This window comes from Siniperca chuatsi, linkage group LG17, assembly GCF_020085105.1.
Source record: "Siniperca chuatsi isolate FFG_IHB_CAS linkage group LG17, ASM2008510v1, whole genome shotgun sequence".
In the NCBI taxonomy this organism is placed as follows: Eukaryota; Metazoa; Chordata; class Actinopteri; order Centrarchiformes; family Sinipercidae; genus Siniperca; species Siniperca chuatsi.
In genome coordinates, this window is record NC_058058.1 from 14,537,815 (window position 1) to 14,562,664 (window position 24,850).

General features: G+C 40.2%; 2 protein-coding genes across 3 annotated transcripts; one reads left to right on the forward strand and one right to left on the reverse strand.

The window, feature by feature from the left end:
- On the forward strand, positions 1 to 22,088 carry cap2 (cyclase associated actin cytoskeleton regulatory protein 2). Its single transcript, XM_044170780.1, has 13 exons — positions 1 to 539; positions 5,200 to 5,327; positions 5,489 to 5,589; positions 7,832 to 7,909; positions 13,806 to 13,949; positions 14,895 to 14,980; positions 15,599 to 15,704; positions 18,937 to 19,129; positions 19,744 to 19,907; positions 20,038 to 20,161; positions 20,259 to 20,341; positions 20,639 to 20,782; positions 20,917 to 22,088. Exons 2-13 carry the CDS (start codon positions 5,210 to 5,212, stop codon positions 20,998 to 21,000), a joined length of 1,425 nt encoding a protein of 474 aa, XP_044026715.1. The 5' UTR covers positions 1 to 539; positions 5,200 to 5,209; the 3' UTR covers positions 21,001 to 22,088.
- Positions 22,014 to 24,788, reverse strand: LOC122863917. 2 transcript variants are annotated; one of them, XM_044170782.1, is made up of 4 exons: positions 24,652 to 24,788; positions 24,003 to 24,116; positions 23,653 to 23,809; positions 22,014 to 23,460 (listed from the first exon to the last, which is right to left on the reverse strand). In XM_044170782.1, exons 2-4 carry the CDS (start codon positions 24,093 to 24,095, stop codon positions 22,403 to 22,405), a joined length of 1,308 nt encoding a protein of 435 aa, XP_044026717.1. In that variant the 5' UTR covers positions 24,096 to 24,116; positions 24,652 to 24,788; the 3' UTR covers positions 22,014 to 22,402. The 2 variants fall into 2 exon arrangements, with proteins under 2 accessions (XP_044026717.1, XP_044026716.1); XM_044170781.1 differs by having other exon boundaries at positions 24,608 to 24,771.
- Between the last annotated feature and the right edge of the window lie 62 nt (positions 24,789 to 24,850).

Here is a 24,850-nt window from a genome sequence, read left to right on the forward strand (position 1 = left end):
ATTAAGGGCTCTCAGCATCCAGGGTGTAAAACCCACTGTGGGCCTACATTAGCAGTTATAATAATACTGCAGTTCTCATGTTTAAGGGGAATTTGGAAAGGTGGGTTTCCAAGTTGGGGGTCAAACCTTGGCCCGAGTTCACTCCCATGAAGATGATGATGACTCCCCAGCAAGTAGGCTACAGGTCCATTCCCTCAGGAGAGAGACATTGCCACAGTGTCAAACACTCTCCTATTTTTAGCAGGGCTCTCTGAGGCTGCCATGTTGCCTGCGAGGTAAATGCTCGTCCGCCCCAGAGAATATACTGCGGCACTGAGTCATGGTCCTGGTGTCTGCGCGCTGTGTGGCTCTCAGGTTCCCCGTGTTGCTTAATTAGGACATCCCGGAAGAGTCTCGGTCCTGTGCGCAGCTGAGTGACGGGGCAGGGAGGCAGGAGGGGAACCGCACGGCAGCAGCACACAGCCACGAATCCGTCCAGGGATACTGACAATCCCAACAAAACATCCCGACAGAAATTTACCGCGGACCAGAGGAGGGAGGTAAGTTCTTTCTACTGACGAGCTTCTAACAGATGTCAAGTTTAGATCATTTTCGGGGTGGAGGCGGAGGGGATTATGTGCTGCAGTGGGGGTGTCCGACAGAGATGAGTCTCTGCAGAGATGTCCAAACAGAGCCATCTTCACAGTCTGCTTCCTGTGCGCCATCGTTTCTTATATTTAGCATGGAAGTGGCGCAACACAGTAGCCTTTTTATTTTATCCAGTTTCCTTCCTTTTTCCTTTTATCTCGTTTGTCCTTTGGAGTAACGGTGATATTGTGGCGCGGACCATGAAGCATCAGATTTGGGGGGCGGTGAAAGTCCTGTCAGCATGCCAGCGCCATGTCATGTTTTATTATGATGGTGATAATCTTTGGCCCTTGAGCGCCTGCGTGATGAGCACCAGTAATCTGCCAATATGAGTTTCAAACAGCAGCCTATTAATGTTAAAGGTTATAGATTATAGGCTGTAGACTTTTTGAGCTTCAAGTTCATTTCAGTTGACAAAACAATCTCACCTCAAGGTCCATTTAGTAGCTTTCGATTATATCACATCTCCATGTTGAGTTGAGTTAAACTTAAGTTAAACTTTTAAGACAACATGAACAGGAAGTCTTTAAGTGCTCAGAAAAAAAATTAACTAGGCTAAATGAAAATGAACCCATCTGCTGCTGAGGAAGATCATGGGATATGATCCAAAGTTCCAGAACAGCTACTAAATGGACCTATTTTTTGATTACATAATTAACTGCCTCTTATAAGCCCATAAACACATTCACACCTTTTGCTAGCCTAAGGTCTTATTCAAATGCTCGATCTTAATCAATAGTCATTTTACATTGATTTATAGCTTTTTATTGACTTTTACCAACAGTATATTCAGTAGAGCATATCTATCTAACTAAATCTCAACAATCATGAAGCCTACTCTCAGTTCTATTCAAATCAACAACAAAAATGATCTATTTTAGATATTTTTGCTGACAAAACAAGATGCCACAGCAGTTTATCTTTCACTAACAGCTCATGATGATATCGCAGCTTCCTGTTTTAGTGGCTGCATGAGCACCTGTAGCACCTGTAGCATAAACACTAAACAGAAAAAACACTTATTTACTAAATTTATTTTCCAAGATTTACTTTGTCTTTAATCTCCACAAGCTACAGTACAGCGCAGGACATTGAGACCTACATTAGACTATCGTACAGTAGACCCATAGCAGCAAAAGGCAGGCTGTGGCCCAATATAGCCCCAAAGATCAGATACCAGGCCAGCGGGTTCAGGAGACACACGCAGGTCAGGGTGAAGTCAGTAACATCTTTCCACTGCAGGACCATGTGTGCTTTCTCAGCTGTTGGTTGGGGTCTCTATGTGGCAGACACTGTTGCCCACCTGTCTGCAGGAACAGAGCGAGGAATGTGTTCATTTACTGGGAGCGAAAGTCTGCCAGTCTTTCTCTTCTTAATACAACTGCTGAAAAGTGTTGATAGATGAATTTGATTGACATTTTGTTGTTTGTTTTACAGTCTTTGCGCCACTGATGGTTTGAACCCTCTCCGGCTATGTCCCATTCAGTTTATGTGGTGGGCTGAATTTATTAAGTGTATATGAAAAGCTCAAAGAGCATCATTGGCTGTGTCTTTGCATTGCCATGGAGAATTTGGCTGGTTGACAGTACAATCAGTGCAGACGCTGGCTGTTTCTGTCTCATGGTTTTTAAACAAAGTTTGACATTATTATTGAGTGAGACAGTGATTAAGTGAAGTGTTTTGTACTTGAGCAAATACTGTAATTGATTTTTAATGTATAGAATTTAAAGCCATAGGGTTGCAACAAATGATTATTTTCATTATCGCTTAATCTGCTGATTGTTTTCTCCATGAATTAATTCATCATTTTGTCTATAAAACATCAGAAAATGAAAACACATTACAATTTCTCAGAGCCAGAGGTGATGTCTTTAAAGAGTAAAAAAATCTCAAACCTCCAGTGGTTTAATTTCTCACCTTGCTGCAGTGAAGTACAGGTGTACTCCAGGACCCTGTGACATCACTGTTGGGTGTGGTTACAGGTGCAACAGAGCACATTTCCGACTACAACCAACCACACCTATCAATGATGCTGAGTGTGGTCAGAGGTGAAACAGGCTGCTTTTCAGCCTGGTGTTGAGTTACTCTTTAAATTGCTCCAAAATCTAAAGATGTTTACTATAATGTAAGACAAGGAAAAGTAGCAAATCCTCACATTTATTGTCATTTTTGCTTCAAAAATAACAAGCGATTAATTGGTTATTGCAGATTACTTTTCTGATGATCATCTAATCATTAGATCGACTAAATGTTTAAAATTCCGATTTCAAAAAATTCCAATTTGAAAAACTTTCAAGAATACAGCTTTATCTGAGCCCAAAGTACCACGGAGTACCACTTTCTAATAAGGCACCCTTTATTACAAAGGGTTTATAAGTTGTAACTAATAGCTTCAACTTAAGAACTTAAGCCATTCAGTCTGCTGTTCTAAATGTTAATAAATCAATAATAAAGTGTCACAGGTTTCTCACTTTCTAATTGGCCAACAGCAGAAGTTAGTAAGTCATCTGCTAAAGTATATATGTTCAAAATTTGCTAATAAAGGGTTCTTTCAATAATCAAGTCTGCAGATATAAATAAGTTAATAAGCTGTTAATACGATGTATTTTGGTTCAGATGCCCTACAGCCCTTTTCCAGGTGGTCAAACAGTCTATTGGAGCAGTCCTCTTGATGAATCAGACCACTAAAAAGACAAGTGTCATGTTTGAGAAGAATAAACAACAGCAAAAGAGGACTTTCCACAACCTGGCAACCCCAAAGTTGTTCTTATTAATGCTTATAACTGGTCTATAAAGCATTAGTAAATTATTTATTAACCACGAATAAAGCCTTTAGTTACAATATAGATGGAAGATGGGGAAATCATCGGGATAAACTTTTGGCTTGTAGCATGTATTTTCTTTTTTCTGCTATTCGGTGCACAATTTCCTTGAAATTTTGAACATGAACACATTACCTGAAATTATGTAGTTTTTTATGTGTTTTTCTTTTAGTTCTGTATATGCCTTGTCAATGTTTGATATATATATAAGAATGTCTTGTAATCCCATGTGGGGCGGGCCAAATATTTGGCATGACACAGAAATACAAACTAACTATAAATGTATAAAGGGCCTAAAAGAAAGTGGTACCAAAAAGGCGACTACTAATAAATAGACACTGACATTGTTGCTTCACATGTGACTTGTTGCACGTGACCAAACTGCATTGAGCTCTCCAGGTTTCAGGAGAGCTGTTGTGACCCAGAGAGCAGAAATAGCAGCTGAGTCCTGCAACAGGCATCTGACACTGCCGAGAGGTTTCTCCAGAGAGATGACTCGATGACGCCCATCAGGACATGTTTGCTGCTCACAGCACATAATTACAAGACATAATTTACAAAGATTACAGACAGGGAACACAATCCAGTCTACATAGCTGCCATATTAATGCGGAGCCTCCTGGTATTTTTTTATAGATCATTTGTGAAGCAAATAAAACAGATTATGACTCACACCACTGGATTGTGTGTTGGACATTAAGGTAGCAGGTGTCAGATTAGGAAGGGCATGTTACCTAGCAGTAGTTTGCGTAAACATGCAGTGGATTGCTGGATTGAATTTCCACTCTGTTGACTAATAAATATTGGAGACAGGCCTGCATTGCCTCATGGTGAGGCATATGGTTGGTCAGTGTTAAAGACAGTATGATCTGTGCCGCTATCTCCAATGTGTTTCATTGGCATTTGATTACAGCTGGAGCGTCAGCTCATTATTATGAAATATCTTTTCATCCTCCTTTTTTAACAATATTTATTTAGGTCACTTTTATTCATTCCACCAATTTATTTTTTTCAAAAATGTCTTTTTTTCAGTTGAAAGGCCCCGTCTCATCAGAAACTCAGGCAGAGCCACTAATGCAATATAAACGAAGTAATGCGAAGTAAACTGCTGGAGTGAAACAAAAATTACCTGCAACAAACTCTGATTTAAAGGTTTATTGGATTATCTCACAATTTTGTGGTTATATATTTTGTCTGTATATAGTCATGTGATTATATATTTCATTTTGTTTTCTTTACTTTGGGTCTCCATAGGCCGAAACAGAAAAAACATCTTCCTATTATTTGTATCTGAAGATACTTTATATTTCATCAGGTATTTTCTCAGCATTTCTGTCATTTTTTCCACTGCACTAAATTCTTTGACTTTGACTCACTTTGGCTCCAGTCTGTGTCCCTCCCTAATCTGATTGTGTGATATGTTCATGAGGTTGTGACTGTGGCAGAGGGCCAGACAGCTCAAACAGAGAGTGTGTTCATATACACCCCACTGCGTGTGTTACATTTAGTTTCACTCTGTAATGACATGGGCCAGCTTTTTGAAAACAGGGAGCAGCAGGGTGGGAAAGTTGAATAGTGACTCTGCACAGGACCCAGTACTGATCTCTCCCACCCTGTTGAGACGGGAAAACAAAAAATGTCTTCTTGGAACAATAAAGTAAACCAACATACTGTATCACAAAACAAATCCACTTTAAGATTAGAAAGGTCACAGCGCAGCTTAAGAAACCATTCCCGCTTTTGTTTCTAGGTTTGTCACCATGGAAGGTTTAATGGAGCGACTGGAGCGAGCTGTAACTCGCCTGGAGAAGATGTCTGTCACCATGCAGGCGTCCAGCGGCATGGCTAACGGGGGCTGTGTCAACGGCATCGATGGAGGCAAGTTTGTGCTTCAATAATAATCAACTCGGAGGTTTAGGTGACAGAGCAAAACAGCTTTATTTTATTCAGTCGTATAACATTCTCAAGTTAAATAGGCACTGGGTACATTTAAGTTAAAAGCTCAACATGAGAGCAGTGATTTGTCCCTGTGTTTCCAGGTTTGTCTCAGTGTGTCGAGGCCTTTGACGTCATACTTAAAGGTCCAGTATCAGACTACCTGAACCACAGCCGAGCCATAGGAAGTGAGGTGGAGAAACATGTAAGTTGTGTTTGGTTCATTCACTAAAGTGTCTCTAAGCAGAGTACACTTACTGTTCCAGATGAGAGAAGAGAGGAGTTAATCAAAATGTTGATAGACTCATGAGTCGCCTTCAATTATTACTTTGCGTTCAGAGCAATAAGCTTTACGAGCAGCAGCAAGTGATTTGCCTACTTTTTTTTGCCCTGGGTTTTTGCTTCTCAATGCAACATGCCTGGCACTGCATGCAGCCTGAGAGGAAGATGGCAGGCACTACTCAGGGCTGAAAAAAATCCACACTAAAAAAATAGAATCTGCTTTTATTTACAGATTATTCTCTCCAAAAAAGACACAAATCTAACAAAATGCAGTAAAGGACAGCACTCTTTGTAGTAAAGATGTAAATACAACATTATTTATTGAGCTTGAAGGTTCATTATTGACCATTAAAAAATCATAGTTCAAACCAATTTCACAGCCTATGTCATGATAGTTTGTTATTTTCTATATTAATAGATAAATGTAAATAAATGCAGGAAACAGCATGTATATACTTTGATTGAAGAACCTGAGATTTCACTTCTGAAACTAAACCATTAAACAACTATTCAGAGCATAAAGTCTCACCATTCCACACAAATGTTGGGTGACGATGATAAATCACCTGCACACACTGCAGCAGACAGATGTCTCCACAGCTGCTGTCCTAACAATCTGTTGTTACAGGACAGGTTTGTCAGATTACTGTTGGCAAAAGCAGCTATTAATCATCTTTTAAAGCGGCACTACACAACAAGTTCAGTTTATTCTTTATGAGGAGTACTATTGTTTCAATTTAAAAAATAAATTGGTTTCCTAAAAGTTCCCCAACTCAGTGGAAGTGCAGTACTAATTGCTGGAGCACCCATTTAACTCTAATAACCCAAAACATGAAACTTATTTTAATGATAGGTCTTCCAAAGGGAAAGGTTGCTCTTACTTCATTAAACCCTCCTCACAGTCTAGATGTTGCCTCAGTTTGAAAAGTTTTGCTTATTAAATAACTTCTACGTGTGTTTTGTATTTCGGTGTGAAGGTAAGGTTGTGCAAAGTAATGAAAGCTCTTCATAATGAGCTGAGCTCCTCTCTAAAGGGAGCACAGATGGATACCAGTGGAGCAACTAGTGCAGAAATGCACAGCTCAGGAAAGCTGAAGGATAGTGATGTGTGTGTGTGGGAGATCTGTGGTCCAAAAGTAGATAGGCAGTAAGGTGTGTTCATGTGTGTGTTTCTGAAAATGTTTCCTATCCTCTACAAAGCCAAGGATGTGAGAATGATTGAACTTTGACCTTACATTAATTTATCAAACTGGATAACTTGGAGTACTTTTTCCTATTTGGTAATGACCTGTACTCCCACTAGGACTGTAAGTGTGTTTTGTGGTAAGCCAGTTGGCAATAATAGCTGCGTTATGTCCAAAACAACAAGGAGTGCTCCAAAACAGAAGAGTCAAGGCAGGCTAGGGAGAAATTACAGCAAAATGTAAGAAAAAGGATGCTTGTATTTCTTTCTCTGTACCTCTCTTAGAAGAAGACCTCTGTCTCTGTGTCCAATCACTGAACATGGTGAGAAGGAGGGGGAGTGTGTGAGCGAGAGGTTCTTTCTTTAAGTTTGCAGAGCTCCTTTTATGGACAAAGCCTCCCTGGTGGTTCCCCTGGCCCGCAACTGGAGGTCTCAAACACACACAGGACACAGCTGGCTGGGACTAACCCAAACTCTGTGTGTGTGTGTATTTCATGTTCTTATATCCCAGTGGGGACTTTAACCTGAATGCACACTAACCCATGGGGAATTGTGTCACTTTGGGGACAAAAATTGAGGTTCCTATGGGTAGAGACTGCTTTTTGACGGTTAAGACTTGGTTTTAGGGTACAGGTTACAATTAGGTTAAGGTTAGGATCAGGGGAGGGTTATGGTTAGGTATTTAGTTGTGATGGTTAAGGTTAGGGTAAGGGGCTAGGGAAAGCATTATGTCAATGACTATCCCACGGGGATAGTGAAACAAACGTGTGTGTTTCTTTTTTATGTCTATGACAAACAGATTCACTGCCTTGATTTCCATAGGCGTGAGAGAACATAGTAAAGCGTAAACAAAAGAGAATTAAAGAATGTCATGAATGTCTTTTTTTCAGGGCACTGTAACATTGTCTATATTCGGTATACACAATATAGTAACATGCTGCTTATCCTAACCTATCTGACTGTGATTCTTTGTGATCGACAGGCGGAGATGGTGAACAACGCCCTGCAGACTCAGAGAACTTTCCTCAAGATGGCTGCCACGCACCAGGAGCCTGCACAGGTACAACCTACTGAAACCTACTGATGGCGTGACAGCTGGTGTGGTCACGGTTGAGCCACTTTTTTAGACTGATTGCTTAATTAGCAGTCAGGTATATTAAAATACATATTACTCTAGAAAATCTGCCAATATGCCAGTTATTCTTGACACTTTCCCCTTAACTCTCAGTCCTGGGCTAGACTGTAAAACTATAAGGTTTGAGGCTCCCTGGTGGTCTAAGGGTTAAGATGATGATAATAAACAGCAGTGCCGACATCACGTCATTAACAGTTAACATCACTTATTGTCCCACTGCCATTATTGTTGTTTACAGTATGCTCTTTGTTTTTATTAGAACCCAACTGAAAGTGGTGGAAATAATGGTATCATGTGACTTGATACCATCATTATGATTGGCTGCTGCTGTTTGTGTTTCTGCTCACAAAAAAACCTTTCAGTGACCTGCAGCAGGTGATGCACAGTGCAACTCTCACAACATTCAGTTACAAATTGCATCAGATGTTTCACATTTAACCGCAGCCGAACATAGAAATGAACTGTATCTCAGTCCTGTGTGTCAGTCTGTGTCCTCCCCTCCTGTGTTCCCCAGCAGGCCGGGCTGTTCACAGAGGGATTACGCTGCTCTTTGACTAAGAAAAACGCTAATGCAACACATTCCCAACATGTTCACGTATAGAGAAAGGGGGGTGGGAGAGAAAGCAGTGTGTGTGTGTGTGTGTGTGTGTGAGAGAGAGCTGATATGATATCATCCCATTGGCCTTCTGTTTGTGTTGTGTGTGTGTCTTGTGTGTGTTGCAGGGCCCGCAGAGCCCACCAGGAAGTGATTACTCCCTATCTGTCAGGTCATTGGTTGAGAGGCGGTGAAAAGAGCGTTCAGTGATTGTCAGAAATGCAAACAAGGAAACTGAGGGTTTTTACAGAGAGAGAGGGACAGACCCGTGTGAGGGGCGGGGTGACAGAGAGGAGAGAGACATAAGAGAAGAGGGGGTGAAATTCGGCCAAATGGGTAAACCCAAAACAAAACACGGAAAAGGGACAAAAAACAACGTGATGAACTTTAAGTCCTCTTTCCAAGTATGTAACTGTTTTAGTCAATTGTTTTCTGTACATTTTCTAAACTAAATCAGTATCTACTAGAGCTGTAGACATGAGATTTGAGATTTGGACTCAAGTCACAAAAAAGGAATACTTTAGACTTAACTTGGACTTGACGGCTGTTAGACATGACTCCCTAAAAACTTGACTTAACACTTAAAAAAGCAAAAACATTCAAATCCCTTTCAAAATTTGACTTTGTTAAGTCCTGGAACAATAAAACATGCCTCATGTTTGCTCCAAAAGACTTAAAACAGCTGTGGTATCTGTTAATACGACTGTACTGTACAGTAAAATTTAAGAAAGTCGTCATTTTTAAATAAAAGAGCTATCAATTTGATAGCATTAACAGCAGCATATCCCATAAGTCTTATGCTGAAGGTAGCGATGGGGGAAGATTTCCATGTTTACAACTTGCAAGCGTTCATAACATTGGACAACTGAATGCAGAGTTGGTCGTGTGAGAGTTACACACAACATAGCAATATAACCTTTAAATTTGTGTTTAATTAGGTTGATTAGGTTAATTAGGCTGAACAAGGTTGACTTGAGGCATCCATGTTTGTTTGACTCTTCAGGCATTAGTCCCAGTAGCACTGTAAAGGCCTCATGGGAGCTGTAGTTGTTGAATGCTAATAAATAATCAATGTTTTATCTTTGCTCAAAGTCTGGGATTCACATGTTTTTCTTGATACTACTTATTAATTTAGCTAACTTAGCTTTAGAATACGGATGTAAAACCCCAGTGTCATGTTTTAGATTTTCTAAAATCCTGATTAAAGAAACTTTCTATGAGAAAATCCATTGTCAAGCTGAGGCTAGTAGAACTAAGGCTACTGTAGCATCACAAGGTTGGGACATCAGTTCTCTATACACAGTCAACATGACCCATAAACCCTGCAATGCACACACACACACACACACACACATTTGTTTCACTATCCCAGTGGGGGACAGTCATTGACATAATGCTTTCCCTAGCCCCTTACCCTAACCTTAAACATCACAACCTTAACCCTTACCCTAACCATAATCTTATTGTAACCTGTACCCTAAAACCAAGTCCCCATGGGTTAGTGTTCAGGTTAAAGTCCCCACTGGGATATAAGAACATGAAATACACACACACACACACACACACACACTGATGTCCCGCACATACAAACCACCAGTACAAACCCTCTCCTAAAAAACCTTCACAAACACACACACACACACACACACACACACACACACACACACACACACACACACACATATCTGTCAACCTCATTCATTCAGGTCTATATCTGTAGTCCTCATCAATACAGATCGGGCAGAGGAAGAAAAGTGTGTGTGACTCTGGCCAGTGCCCCCTTACTCCACACAAACACACACACACACAGCTTCTGGCCTTTCTCTGCAGCGCAGCTCTGTTGTGCTCTCTGACTTTTTATGGGCATGTTCTATATTTGAGCCTCTTGTCAGTGTGTGTGTGTGAGAGAGAGAGAGAGAGAGAGCGAGAGTGTTTGTGTGTGTGAGAGAGAGCGTTAGATAAAATGTGAGACAAAAAGAGAGAGGGAGCAAAAGAAAGCACACTCTCATGTGACCTCAAGTTGGCCTGTTAACGTGATGTGTGAGTGTGTGTGCATGGTTTTGTCTGTGTTGCTGGCAGTTCACACACACACTGTAGACTTTCACAGTTTTAAAAACCCTCCTACAGCTGGTCTCCCATTGTCGCCCTCCACTCTCTACCTTTGATCCACTGCTTGTATAGGAAGTCAAGGCTTGGACGCAGCGCTATTGTAACACACTGAGCACATTTGCTGCCCATCAAATAATGTGAGCCGACGTTTTTGATCCGTTTGTCGGCTCATTCTCTTTCTGTCTGTATTCACCACGTCTACAGTCTAATCCATGTAGTCATATGTACATTTGCATTTGGAGAAATGTTTTTTTTGGTAGACTGAGCTGCAGTGGAAATTATTTAAAAATGACTTTGCTGATTCAAATCGTTTTGTATAGAGATTATCATCGACTGTGTAGTTCAAACTTAAGGGCCTTGCTCAAGGGCACCTCAGTGGTGATAATGAGGGAAAGGCAAGTGCAAGTGTTTTCTCACTTTCCTCACCAAGATTTATCCTTCCAGTCCGGGGATTTAACCAACAACCTCCCTGTTACATTCATTTTAAAGAAATAGTTCGACATTTTGGGAAATAGGCTTATTTGCTTTCTTGTCGAGCGTTAGAGAAGAAGATCGATTTCATCTAATACTCGACAAGAAAGCAAATAAGCCTATGTCCCACAATGTCAAAGGCTGAGCTGACAATACCGCCTTCAGTCACCAATGAAAGGGGCTCCACTGCAAAAAGCTACAAATCTGGTCAGTGATAGTAATGATTCAGTCCACCCGGTTGAGCTTGAAGATTCAATGTTAATGATTAATTTGTTAGTGTGTGTTCTGAGAAGTCCTACTTGCAAGACACAGCAAGCCCCAGCTGAACTGGAAATAAAGCATGCATAGCATATACCTATATCATGCATTTATAGGTGTTTTAAAATAAGAAACTAGCAACTTCACATTTCACAACAGTATGTTTGCTTGGTGATTGTGTTTTTGTTTGATTTTCCTGCAACATAACTTGTGCATGAAATGCTATGAGATGAGTAAACTCTAAACCAGCTCATGGACCTTCTGAGAGGTGCTCTATGTAACACCGCCATACATAAGACCAATGTAGATTTATTTGTGCTTAGGGATGTAGCTGTTTTTGTGGGCAAATTGCTGAAGGGTCTTACATGGAAAATTGACTCTGGCTCCTGTTCTGACTTGATGCCAACATGTAAAGTTGCCAGAGCATTTACAGGTTACAGTGCACTGGGGAATACAGCTAAAGTTGTTCTTTTTGAATATATATATATATATATATATATATATATATATATATATATCATCGCTGTACAGCATGATTAAGTGAGGGAAGGTCCACACTCTGAATGCACTGACTTAGAATGCTTTCAGTGGGAGCTATGATGATGTTGTTGTTGTTGTGTAATATAGAAAGGGCCAGACAATCGCAAAGAGTTGTTGAAGAATGTGACCATGCTCTTCAGTAATTTTCACATAAATAGTCAGTTAATTATCAATTAGTCGAATCTGCAACTATTGTGATAATTGATTAGTTGTTTTAGTAATATATTTCAATCAAAAATGCCATACAAGCTGATTCCAGCTTCTCATTTAATGTTTTTCTTTGTTGTCTATGATGATAGTAAACTGAATATTTTGGGGTTTTGGACTGTTGGTCGGACATTTAAAGATGTCTGCTTGGGCTGTGGGAATCCATGACTGGCAGTTTTCATGATTTTTGAACATTTTATAGACAAAACAACAAATCGATTAATTAAAAAAAAAGAATCAGCAGAATAATTGATAATGAAAATAATCATTAGTTGCAGAAATAGTAAAAAAATAGATAAATACTGAAAATGGGAAGAATAAACTGAATAAACAGGGAGAAAGGTGATGGAATAATCACCTAATATGTTTTTTGTGATTCATGATTTGGTTACTTCAAATCATTTGTAAATTCCTACTCAGCAAACACAGTACATCCCTATTTGCCGCAGTACGGTATATGTTTTGGACAGGGGAGATAGTTCGCCTCCTGCTCGCACACAGATATTAGCTGGATTTAGTGAGAAGCCGGAGGAGCAGAGAAAGGAGCGTCTATCTCAGCTTATGGAGATCATGTGCACCTGATTGGTGGAAGAATTTGTTTGAAAAAAGGAGAAAGCTTACTTCAGTTTTTATTGCTCCTTTGCACGTAAGCATAAAATTACAGAAGCAGACATGCATGAATTTTAATATATAGCACCACCTCACAGCTACATCTACCTATTTTATACAGAAAATTTACAAAAATAAAAACAGATATGTTTATGTACACTCACATACACAACAAATGAACTGTGGGCTGTGGAATAAACCATACACAATACAGCTAATGACACTTTACATCAGCTATATGTAATTTACATAAACTGATATTGTCAAAGCAGCTACTCTGGCTTATCTTAATGCATGTAATCAATCAGCTACTTCTATAACAGAACAATGTTCTGCAGCTCCTCATCTGAATAAAGAAAGAAGTTTGTCACAGCTCATTAACAGTAAATGTTTCACATAGCAGCCAGTTCATTGCAGATCAGAACAAGAAAGCTGTAGCAGCAATTCAGCAATGAAACATTGTGTTCCTGAATTTGTGTGTGTGCAGGCGCATGATAGGTAAACTGTAAACACTGGAGGAGCGGTATGCCTTACAAGGCCAGAGGGATCTCCCCATGAACCGAGGAATGTTTGTAGGGAGGGGAGCTGAGAGCTGGGAGACGAGCGATACTGTAGCTGAGATCTGGAAGTTCCAATGGAAAAAGGCTCTGGCTAGTAAAATTAGTTACTGTCCTGTAGTCTAGTTTAGGAATTACTGACTGGCCCTGAGAGCAGGCTGGGCATGGGTGGGCAGTAAAATCCAAAGTATCTGAAGCATGTTTAAGAGAATTCTGCATGTAAAGTCATGTTTTGCTAAAGAAGTTATCCTCTGTGGTTGTCTAGCTATCAGAGCTTTTTGTGATTTGATTTATATGCAACATGCTGTTTACAAGACTCCCACTCTGATTTTCTACCACCCTCCCTAACTCTTTTATCGTCATGCATTCTCCTCTCACGCACAGGACATTTCTTCCTTTTCTCCTGCATCCTTACATCCTGCTGCTGTCCTGTCCTAATTCCTCCCTTCTTCTTCTTCTTCTTCTTCTTCTGCAGATGGAGTTTCGTGACCTGCTGAAGCCAATTTCGGATCACATCCAGGAGATCCAGAGCTTCCGAGAACGAAACCGCGGCAGCAGCCTCTTCAACCACCTGTCGGCCGTCAGCGAGAGCATCCCCGCTCTAGGCTGGGTGGCTGTGGTGAGGAAGAACGCAATTACGCACTCTCATGCACACAAACGCACTCATGTATACAGGAAAACACACATAAGAAGATGTAAACCAGCCTATAGAAACCTAAAAAAGCACATAGACACATGTATAAACAGATAACACAATGTCACTCAAGGATTAGACAGTAAACTAAAACTTTGACTAAAACGTAAGCATGGAAGAACATCCACGTTTCCTGAAATGCAAATAATGTACAGGAAAAATAAGATGTTTCCTTACTGTTTAAAGAAAAAATTAAGTAATACCCATGGATTGTTTGCAATTTCATCCTTTTAACAATTTCAACTTGGAAGCAAAGAGAGAACCCTCTAAACTACAGATACACTGATAGTACGTGAACACTGACGTGCACTATGTCCATGTAAAATCATCAAAAGTTAAACTCAATCTAAATTGGAATAAAGTCAAACTAATCACTTCTGAAAAATGATAATTATGAGAAAACCTTAAATGGAATTACGCAGAAATTCTAATTAAATAAATATAAAACTATAATAATGTTGCATACAGACAGATAAGTAGAAATAAACACAGCATACCATGTTTTTCTTCCTCCCACAACACACAGTGTTTGTCCCTCTATCTGTCTTCTCATCAGTCTCTGTTTCCCATCAGAACAAAATCTCTTCTTCTGACTTTGGGGATGAATGTCATTTAGATTAAGATCAAAGCTTTTTCACATGAGTAGTAAAACCTCAGGAGCTGGCTCTGGTCAGCGTTTGTTACTGTCTGGAGGGCACTTTTCAAACATGTCACTATGAGCTCTTCTGCTTTTTACTCTTAAATGAAGACGAATCTGCTGATAGTCAGATACTTTCCCAAAGGTCTGTATAAGAGTGCTTGGACCTCACACCGCTTCTGTCACACTGACAGTGAGATAAGTGCTTCCTAATGAACTTTCATCCTTCTCAGAGTCAGAAGCCGGGTCCGTATGTGAAGGAGATGAATGATGCTGCCACCTTCTACACCAACAGAGTGCTGAAGGACTACAAGGGAACGTAAGCACTGTGTATCCACTAAGTTCTTCACAAGACAATAAGTGCACATGTCACTGAAGGATAATCTATTATTATGGTCCTGTTTTTGTGGAAGTAGCCTATATTCTGTCAAACCCATAGCAGTGATTTTACATGTTTTAGCCCATTTACTACAGATCATATATACTTTGCATTACTGCTGACAATTTTGCAAACTACAATGTAAAGTTTCAGATTTAAAAAAAAAAAAAAAATCTGTTCCAGGCAGCCATTGTTTCCAATAATTTCTGCACAGTATGTTTAGTGAATTATACATGAAATTGTCTAAATCACAACAGCGCGGTTTGCCAAATGGTTAGTTGTGATATAAATTGTCACAAGTTGTGGTAAAATGGCTAAACTTGCAAAACCACCGGTATGAGTCCTTTAAACATTGTAAGACTAGGCTTCAAAGGAAAGTTTGTCTGTAAAATGCTTCAACATCATTCCCTTTCTTGATCACAATCTTCTGCTCCAATCCATCCTCACATCCCCTTCTTCCCTTTGCTCCTTCCTACCTTACTGCTTACCTCATCCTCCTCTCTGCTTGCATATCATATCTTTGCCTCCCGCTCTCACCAACCTTCCCTTTTCACCCAGCGACAGACGTCATGTAGACTGGGTGTGTGCCTACCTGTCAATCTGGACCGAGATGCAGTCTTTCATCAAACAGCACCACACTACAGGACTGGTGTGGAGCAAGATTGTGAGTACGACATAGTCACACACATGTTATTATCTGGTCATTATATTCTTCTATTCTATTTGTTGCTGTTTGACAATATAAATTCTTTTTGGAGTATTATTATTATATATCCACCATCCTCTAAACGTTGACAATACACAGTGCCTGAAAACAAGAAATTACTCCTATAACAGCTTGTTTATTATCTTAGCTGTGTTTTCATTTAGTTTCCATTCGCAGACCTTGATATTTTTACATCAGTGCTCAAATTAACTCCTACTTTTTGCGTACACTTCCATTTTTAGGTATGGAGCAGTCTGTTACATAAACCACTGCAGAGAGCATGAATGAATGAATGAGCTTCTCTCCAGTGGTTCTCCATAGAGCTCACAAAGCCTCTGTCACTCCCACACATACTTCTGTTTATGGATGTCTGCTCTGGGACTCCTTGGGCACTCACACTCACTAGATCCCAGAGATTATGATGGCTCGAAACCAAATCCTTCAACACACACTTGACCCCTTTTCTTGTTAGCTAGAAGGGTTTCTCATCTTTTTTCACAGAAGGAAAGCTAACTGAGGCTTCTCTGCATTTTGGCATCTAACACCCACACAAACACAATTTTCGGAAAGGTTGTGGTGCACTTTCTGCCAAGAGTTAGATGAGAAGATCAATACCACTCTCATGTCGGTACGGTAAATATAAAGCTACAACCAGGAGACAGTTAGCATAGCTTAGCCTAGTATAAAGGGGGAAACAGCTAGCATGGCTCTGTCCAAAGGTGACAAAATCTGGCTATCAGCACCTCTGAAGCTCACTAATTAACATGTTGTATCTCATTTATTTAATCTCTACAAAAACTGAAGTAGAGATTGTTGAGGTTTTACAAAGGATCATGTGCGGGACTACTTCTTGGCCTGAAGCAGTGACTTCCTGAAATGCTAGTTGGCATATTTTAACTGTCCCCCCCTGTTTTCAGTCTTTATGCTAAGTTAAGCTAACTGTCTGCTAGCTGTAGCTTCATATTTACCATATAGACATGAGAGTGGTAGCAATCTTATTATCCCGGGAATAAAATAAAAGTGAATACACGTATTTCCCAAAATGTTTAACTGTTCCTTTAACATCAAATGCTTAGCTTAAAACCATAGGTAAAGCTAATGCTCAACAACTGTGCATGCATGTGTGTTTTCTTCATGCAGAAACCTGAGAGCCTGCGGTGGCTGTGTGTGTCAGCTGTTGTCCCTGCTGTCAGACGACAGAGCTGAAGTGTGTGTGCGCACAAGGCTGGGAGTGTGTGGTACTAACAGGTGGTCCTCAGGGTTTACTTGAATGAAGGTTTTCTTCACAGAGGAACCCCGACAAAGAGTCTGTGTACACACACAGCCTGCGCCGTAACCTAAACTGCAGGGCTGGTCCCCCTTCAACGCAGCCGTCATCTGCTGCTCAGATAGAGGTTTAGTGACACATTTATACTCGGACATGCACAGGCTGACATATGGAGGTGGCTTTACACACACACACACACACACACACACACACACACACACACACACACACACACACACACACACACACACACACACACACACACACACGGCCAACTGCATACGTTCCTATGCTTCGAATTAGGCTCATGGCAAACAGGAATTTATCATGTCATAAAAACAAGACTGAAATAAAAAAAACAAGGGAGCACATTGCCTCTGCAAATCAAGGTTATTCTTATTGAATGCCATATTTGTGTCGCTGAGTTGTTAAATATTTGTTCAAACTGTCCTCTATGTGCTCCTGTAGGCAATCTGTGGCAGCCTCTGACCAGTTAAGTACATTCTGGATGAGAAAACTGAGGTGACTTTTGACCAAAAAGTAATTAACACAGTCTAAAGCAGGGCTGCAAATGATAATTTTGTATTAATCTGACAATTATTTCCATTAATTGATTAATTGTTTGGTCTATAAAATGTCGGAAAGCAGTGAGAATGGCCATCACAACTTCATAAATCCCAAGGTGAAGCCTTCAAATAACTTGTCCAACCAACAGTCCAAATCCCAAATCCATTCAGTTTACTGTCACATAACACGAAGAAAAGAAAAAGATTCTCACATTTGAGAAGCTGGAACCAGAGAATTTGGGCAAAAATCACTTAAATGATGAATCGATTATTAAAACAGTTGCCAGTTAATTTCCTGTCTACCGAATGATCAATTAATTGTTTCAGCGCTAATCAAAAGCAGTAGAAACTGTCTCTGACTGCTACTCTTATATGAAGATTTAAAATGAAATTCATACCAGTGATACTAGTTATTTGTCAAAACGGACCAAAAGCCCCTGAAAAAGGATAGAAATACCCAAAAAGTTAACAAGCATGTTTGTGTACACCGAAACACGCACAAACACACAAGCAGGCATGAACACAATGAAGCAGTCAGACAGTTTTACAGCCACACACACACACACACACACACACACACACACACATATGCTGGTTCTAATCCAGTGGTATGCGTTGATCTGTTTAGTGTAACAGGTCAGCATTGTTCAGCAATGATATTCACGACACATGTGCCTCGTGTCAAAAGGTCAAGTAGTCTCAGCTGTACTCAGAAGCGCGTAAAGTGACAGTTCAACCCCTGTGATTGGTGTGTGTGTGTGTCAGCCTCTGGCAGCTGTGCAAGGTCTTCAGACAGCGTGTGTGTGTGTCTGTTTCTCCTCACTGTAGTACTCAGTTAAACCAAAGCTGCTATACATGATAAACACAGCAGGGAGATAACCAGAGCACTAATTACAGGACCTGATTAGTCTGATTACAAACTCGTACTGCTCAGCCAAACATTGTTCAAAGCCACAAATCTTTATTTAAAATGCCAGTGGAGATCCCAAAGTTTCCAAAGAGACCAAATATGTCAGGTTGAATTGAATTGGTGCAGCCATATAATACATGCAGTCGTGGGTTTTAATATTTCACCCAGTGTAAAGAATAAAGAGTTTTTTTTTCCATCTACATGTATTCCAAATACATACACCATGGTGTGTCACATCCCAAGCACTGTCAATTACTGGTAAAAACACATTGTTGCCACCAAGCTTTAAGATATTTCTTGTGCAATACTCTCCCTGCTGGAGAGAGTTGTTACTACAGCTGTTATTTACAAAACACCTGGCACTGCTGTGTTTTCTCTTCATGAAAAGCTCACAAAGGAAAAAATGCATTGTTGCTATCTAACATTTGACTTTCTCCATCCCCCCAGGGCCCCATTGCTCCTCCTTCTCTCTTTGACCCCCCCTCCATCCCCAGTGCTCCCTGTCCCCCACCTCCGCCTCCTCCCCCGGGCCCACCTCCGGTCTTCACTGATGATGACTCCCAGCCTCAGACAGGCAGTGCGGCGGCCCAGCACTCGATGCTATTTGCCCAGCTCAACCAGGGCATGGAGATCACTAAAGGTGGGTTAACGCTGAAAGTTGATGAAAACCAGAGAGCAGAGCACACAACTTTTTACTGCATCTGCTGTTATATACTGTACAGTGGCACGTTAAGTAAAGTCATAAATGGTAGTAATGGTACAAACGTATTGCTGCTATGCACTCTCACTGTAAAATAGACATGGTTACAATAATTTGTCAACAAGAGATGCAAAGAAGAGAAAGGTTCAAGAAAGGTTATAAAATATGCATGATGACACAGAGATCATGTCCTTGGTGATATGTCTGTGAATTTATGGGGTTTTAATTACACAAGTATGAATTTATACTCTACAATTAAACATGTTGGGCTTTTTAAGGCTCATTCGAAACACTTCTTAGATTAAAAAAAAACTAAATAAATTCAATTAAATGAAAAGGGGTTTAGTGTTCTCCACAAGAATTAGACCATAATGTAGGGAGATACAATTTAGAGAAAAAGAAATTGAACAGTTCAATGTTTGGTTGGTGTCCAGTTGAAAATGTCTCAGGTGGGTTGTGTAGTGCTGAGGGAATTAACCTCAGCATGTCTAAAATCCTTGCTATGTCCCTGCATGTGCATGAATAATTTCTCCCCATATTTTTCCCATCTGTAGGTCTAAAGCATGTATCAGATGACCAGAAGACCCATAAGAACCCCAATCTGCGCTCGCAAGCAACACCAACCAAAACAAAGTCTCCAGAGGCTGCAAACTCACCCAGAGCAGCCGTCCAGAAAAGACCCCCTCTGCTGGAGCTGGAGGGGAAGAAATGGAGGGTGGTACGTGAAATGGTTACTTTCTCTTTAAGGGATTATTCCAAAAGGAAGATACTGGTTGTTGTTTTTTTTTACCACCGAGTTCAGCCAATGTCACAGATTATTGATTGAATCTGTTCCCGCGTTGTTGCAGGAGAACTTTGAGCAGAAACACGACCTGCTGATTGAGGAGACAGAGCTAAAACAAGTGGTTTACGTCTTCAGCTGTAACAACTCCACCTTGCAGATTAAAGGCAAAATTAACTCCATCATCCTGGGTGAGCTGCAGACTAAAAATATAGCTTTTGTGATTAAATTCATAATTTCTGAGTATTTCTGATTTTCTTTATTCTACGTGTGATTGACTCTCTCCAGACAACTGTAAGAAGCTGGGTTTGGTTTTTGAGAACGTAGTTGGGATTGTGGAGATCATCAACTCCAAGGCAATTCAGTTACAGGTGAGGAAAACACTTACAGAGTGGTTATACGTTGGCTTCAAAAGACACAATATTTGAAATTATTATTATTATCTATGTTGTACATACAGCACAGTAGATCTTAAGGATTTTAGGCTATAGGGCCTCCGCTTGAAGTAACTTATTCACTCATTTAGGTGTCAGGTCAAATATGTTTCTGTTATCCTGTGTTAAAACATCATTGGAATCAGTTTACATTTGTTGTTTTTTTATATATTAAAGTGCTAATTGTACCACACATACAGTAGCTGTCAGTAATTGCAAGGTATCTCTCTATAGGTGTTGGGAAAAGTTCCCACCATTTCCATCAACAAGACAGAGGGCTGCCAGGTCTACCTGAGTAAGGACTCCCTCACCTGTGACATCGTCAGTGCCAAGAGCTCTGAGATGAACATCCTGATACCACAAGGAGATGATGAATATGTAAGTGTCTGAGATAAGGGACAAGTGTCACCTCTCTTTCTGCTCGGCTCTGAATATGTGTTAATCCAATGTTTTCCTGAATCTGTAATGTGTGCAGTTCATGTTTTACAGTTATCTTCTTGGTTATCCTACAGAGGGAGTTTCCAGTACCAGAGCAGTTCAAGACTGTTTGGGACGGCTCCAAACTGGTGACAGAGCCCACTGAGATGGCAGGCTGATTGATGCTTCAGCGTCATCATCACCAGCACACTAATCATCATCATCACCACCATTTAAAACAATCTCTCCGCCCCCCCTGATTTCACTGGGTTTCAGAGATATTAAAGGGATTTTATATGCAGGCACTGCAACAGATTACAGCACTTTGAAACAGCTGAACCAGTGAGTAGGTTGATAATCCCAGTCAGAATGGATATGGATGGTTTAAGTCCCACAAACCCATTGTATTTACCTTTTCTTACATTTCTGTGGCATAGCAATAAAGGCATTTATGTAAGAATATGTAATTGCTGAAATATAAGCCATTTTATAAGGTCTTCTCATCTTCAAAATCTCATTATCTTCCGGATTACCATTATTATGACTGTTCCCTTTTTACATTCATTGTTGTGTTTCATTGTATGAGAGTTGAAGCACAGTTTAGACCACAGCAGTAGCATGTTATTTTACAGAAAAGGCTAAAGATCACATAACATGCACATAGGACATTCAGTGGCCAAGCAGACAAGAATAACTTAGTGTTATTAGAGCTTAGTGTAGAACTATTGGGTATATTTTCTATCTAATTAAGTGTATCTTAGTTACTGTACCTTTTTAAATATGTATCATGCATGGTAGTCACGTAGTACTGTTTCACTTACTGAGTGAAGTTTACGCAGCACTGTTCACTATATTTTGCTTTAACGGCAGATGTCACAGTCTTCTTGCATAGTGCATAACACTGTATGTAAAGTAGAAGCAATCAACTCAGCTAACAATACTGGGTGTTCAGCAGGAGACAAATCAACTTGATCACAATAATTAACTAAACACTTGGCTACTAATTCCTCTGCATATTTAGAAATCAGGTTACAAGCACTGCATTTGTACACTTTAAAATACTGACAGTAGTGGTAACTTTGACAATTCCTACCCACTTCCTGTAGTCTCTATATTACTTTGTACATCAGTCTATTTTGTAGGATGTAGCACTTGGCACAAGAATAAGGGAGAAGACAGTGTACACCACTGATGCTTTTCAAAACTTTTAATTTACATGAAAACAATTTGATGTAACTATCGTTTTTCAAATAAAATCAAAACCTCAGTTCTTGCTTGTTGGTGTTATTGCAGAAGACAGTTGCACCTTGGAAGACATTTTAGCAACACAGAGACCAAAATAGGAATAAAATATGGCTGAAACCTCCAGGAAAATACAAAAAATCTACAGATGAAGAAAGGTAAGAAGACAATCAGTCAATATGGAAACAAACAAACAAGATTTCAGTTTATAACAACTGACTTCAAGCTCTGGCACCGTGGAACAAATATTTAAAATATCATTTAAAAAGTATAGATCAATTATCCACATCCAGACTATAATAACATAAGACTCCTGCGAATGAGTTTCAAAGGCTCCTTTTAGTGTTTGATCACCATATTCCCCTGAGAGTCTTGAGTAAAGAGCATCTCGTCTTCCTCGTCCTCCTCCACCAGAGGTTTGTAAGCACTAGTTCTCACAACCCCAGCGCTTATGTTACTCTGATCTTTGAGTGGACTCCTGGCTTGCAGACCTCTGTGCGCTATCACCCTGAAGCCTTCAGAGTCCTGGGTGAACAACATGGCCAGACTGTCCTCATCAACCGCTCTGCGTGACTGCTGTGGTGCTAGTTTTTTTAGAGGAGAGCTACTCGGTTTTGTCCACTTGAACTGTGAGTCGCGGCTCTCTTCTTTATCAGCCTTTTTCCACAGATGCACTGGAATATGTTTTCGAGGGGATGCGGTTTTTGCTTCTGCCCATTTATGATTTGAAAGAGGTTCAATATGAGACAGAGTTGAGTGCTTACTTGGGGACTCAGAAGACAAAAACCTGCTGTTTTCTTTCTCATCATCCATTTGAGAAGAATGAAAGTGTTTAAGGGATTTTTGAGTCGAGGTTCTCACTTCCACATCCATCCGAATATCAAAGGCCTCCTCACTTTGTAGACTGTTAAGGAAACTTGGCTCAGAGTCGCTAAACTTCTTAGCTGTGATGTTTTTCTGGTCAGTCAGGTAAAATTCACCTTCATAACCTTCAAATTGGCTACAGGTGAACAGTGGGTCCTGACTCCACGCCTGTGGAAGAGGTTGACTGTCGCCTGGCACTGAAGAGGTTGCAGTGAGCCTCCTCTTACTCTGTGGTGGATTTATCTCCTCAAACTGCTCTTCTTCAAATTCACAGTACATGTTTTGAGAAGGTGTATGGCTTGCTGCCTGCTCCTGCCACGCTGCTGCTTCGGGCTCGTTCACATTTTCACTTTTCCACTCATGATCCACACCAGGCTCAGAGTTATACAAGTCAAACATTTCAAGATCCATTTCACGTCTTCGCTTTGTCCCTGATGCTACAGGAGTTAAGGCACATGTGGACGAGGTAGATGATGGAGGAGGCAGCACTGGATCCATGTTTGGTACTTCAGAAGGAGACATCTTATTGATAACTATCGGCAGAACGTATAAAAAAAGCATTATGTTAACACAAAAAGAAATGGACGGTATCAGTGTATACATTCAAGCAAGTCAACAGTCTGCTGCAGCTTTTTCAGCTTCTGACTGATTTAACTGAAGATGATAATAATCCTAAGAAAATGTCTTCTTGACAAGCTGATGGCAGAAGAGTTTTTGCAACTTACCTCTGCGCTGAGGGGTGAAGAAGGTTGATATAGAGCTCTGTTTGGTCTTTGGTATTTCCAATTTGGTCTGAGTGAAGTTGAGTGCCACAGCCAAACTGTAGCCTCCGACTTCAGCGAAGGGATTTAGCAGTTTAGAAATGGGACGGGCGAGTCGTTTCTGAAACATAAGAGTTAACAGATAACAGAGTAAGAGGCTACTGATAAGATTATGTTACTTACTAGTGTTATACTGTAAGTGTGTTATGAACATCTGCAGTGTACTGCAGTGATATTAAAAGTATTCATTCACTGCTTTGAGAGGTAGCAAAGTAGCCATTTATTCCGAATTTAAAGCAGGTTTTCACAATTACCTGTTTAGCTTTTCCTTTCAGTTGCACAGTGTCCAGCCAAACACCACATTCCTCTTGAGCAGAGGTCTGCAGTGCAGGTTTGGTGGTCTTCATGGTGGAGAGAGAAGGACAGATCTGCAATACATTAAATAAAAATACTTTTTGTGAATTGGGTAAACCAGATATTCATTTGAAATAGGTTTGCTGCATGGTTTATCAGGAGCAATATTATATTCCTGTAATAGATGTTTCAAAGACTATTAGTATGTCGTCGCTGTTAAAGCTTTAATGAACATTCATTGTGAAAAATGAGCCACGAGCAGCTAACGTTAATCCGCGACTGAATGTATTGAACAAACAGTTGGTTTCAAATCCTCTGGCCGCCTCTTGTCCTACATCAACGTTTGCTGTTTTTAAGTTATATGCAGCTTGCTACTAATGCCATTTTCCGTTGACTTTCCATATCATTAATTCACACAATATCTTTACCATAATTCTTAATTAAAAGACTGATGTTGGCTATCAGGAAACCAACATCGCTAACAGCTAACTTAGGCGGCATTTGTCGCACTGCATTAATTAGGTTCGCAATATAACGCAAAAAATCATATCATATTTGAACTGACCTCATAAAATTACACAGGAATGTTTTCAACTCCTTTGCGCTTACTTAAATTTATGTTAACTCTCTTTTCGTTCAGAAATTCGTCCTCGTTATCGTTTGTTTGAGTCTGGCGCCTCGACGATGGGCTGCCACTGATGTTTGACTGTGTAAAAACAATGATATGTGGTCAAGCCTTGAAGTCAGCTCTTTACTGCAACCGCTCCTCTAAAATGTGAGATTTAATAGCCCAACTATAAACTACGTA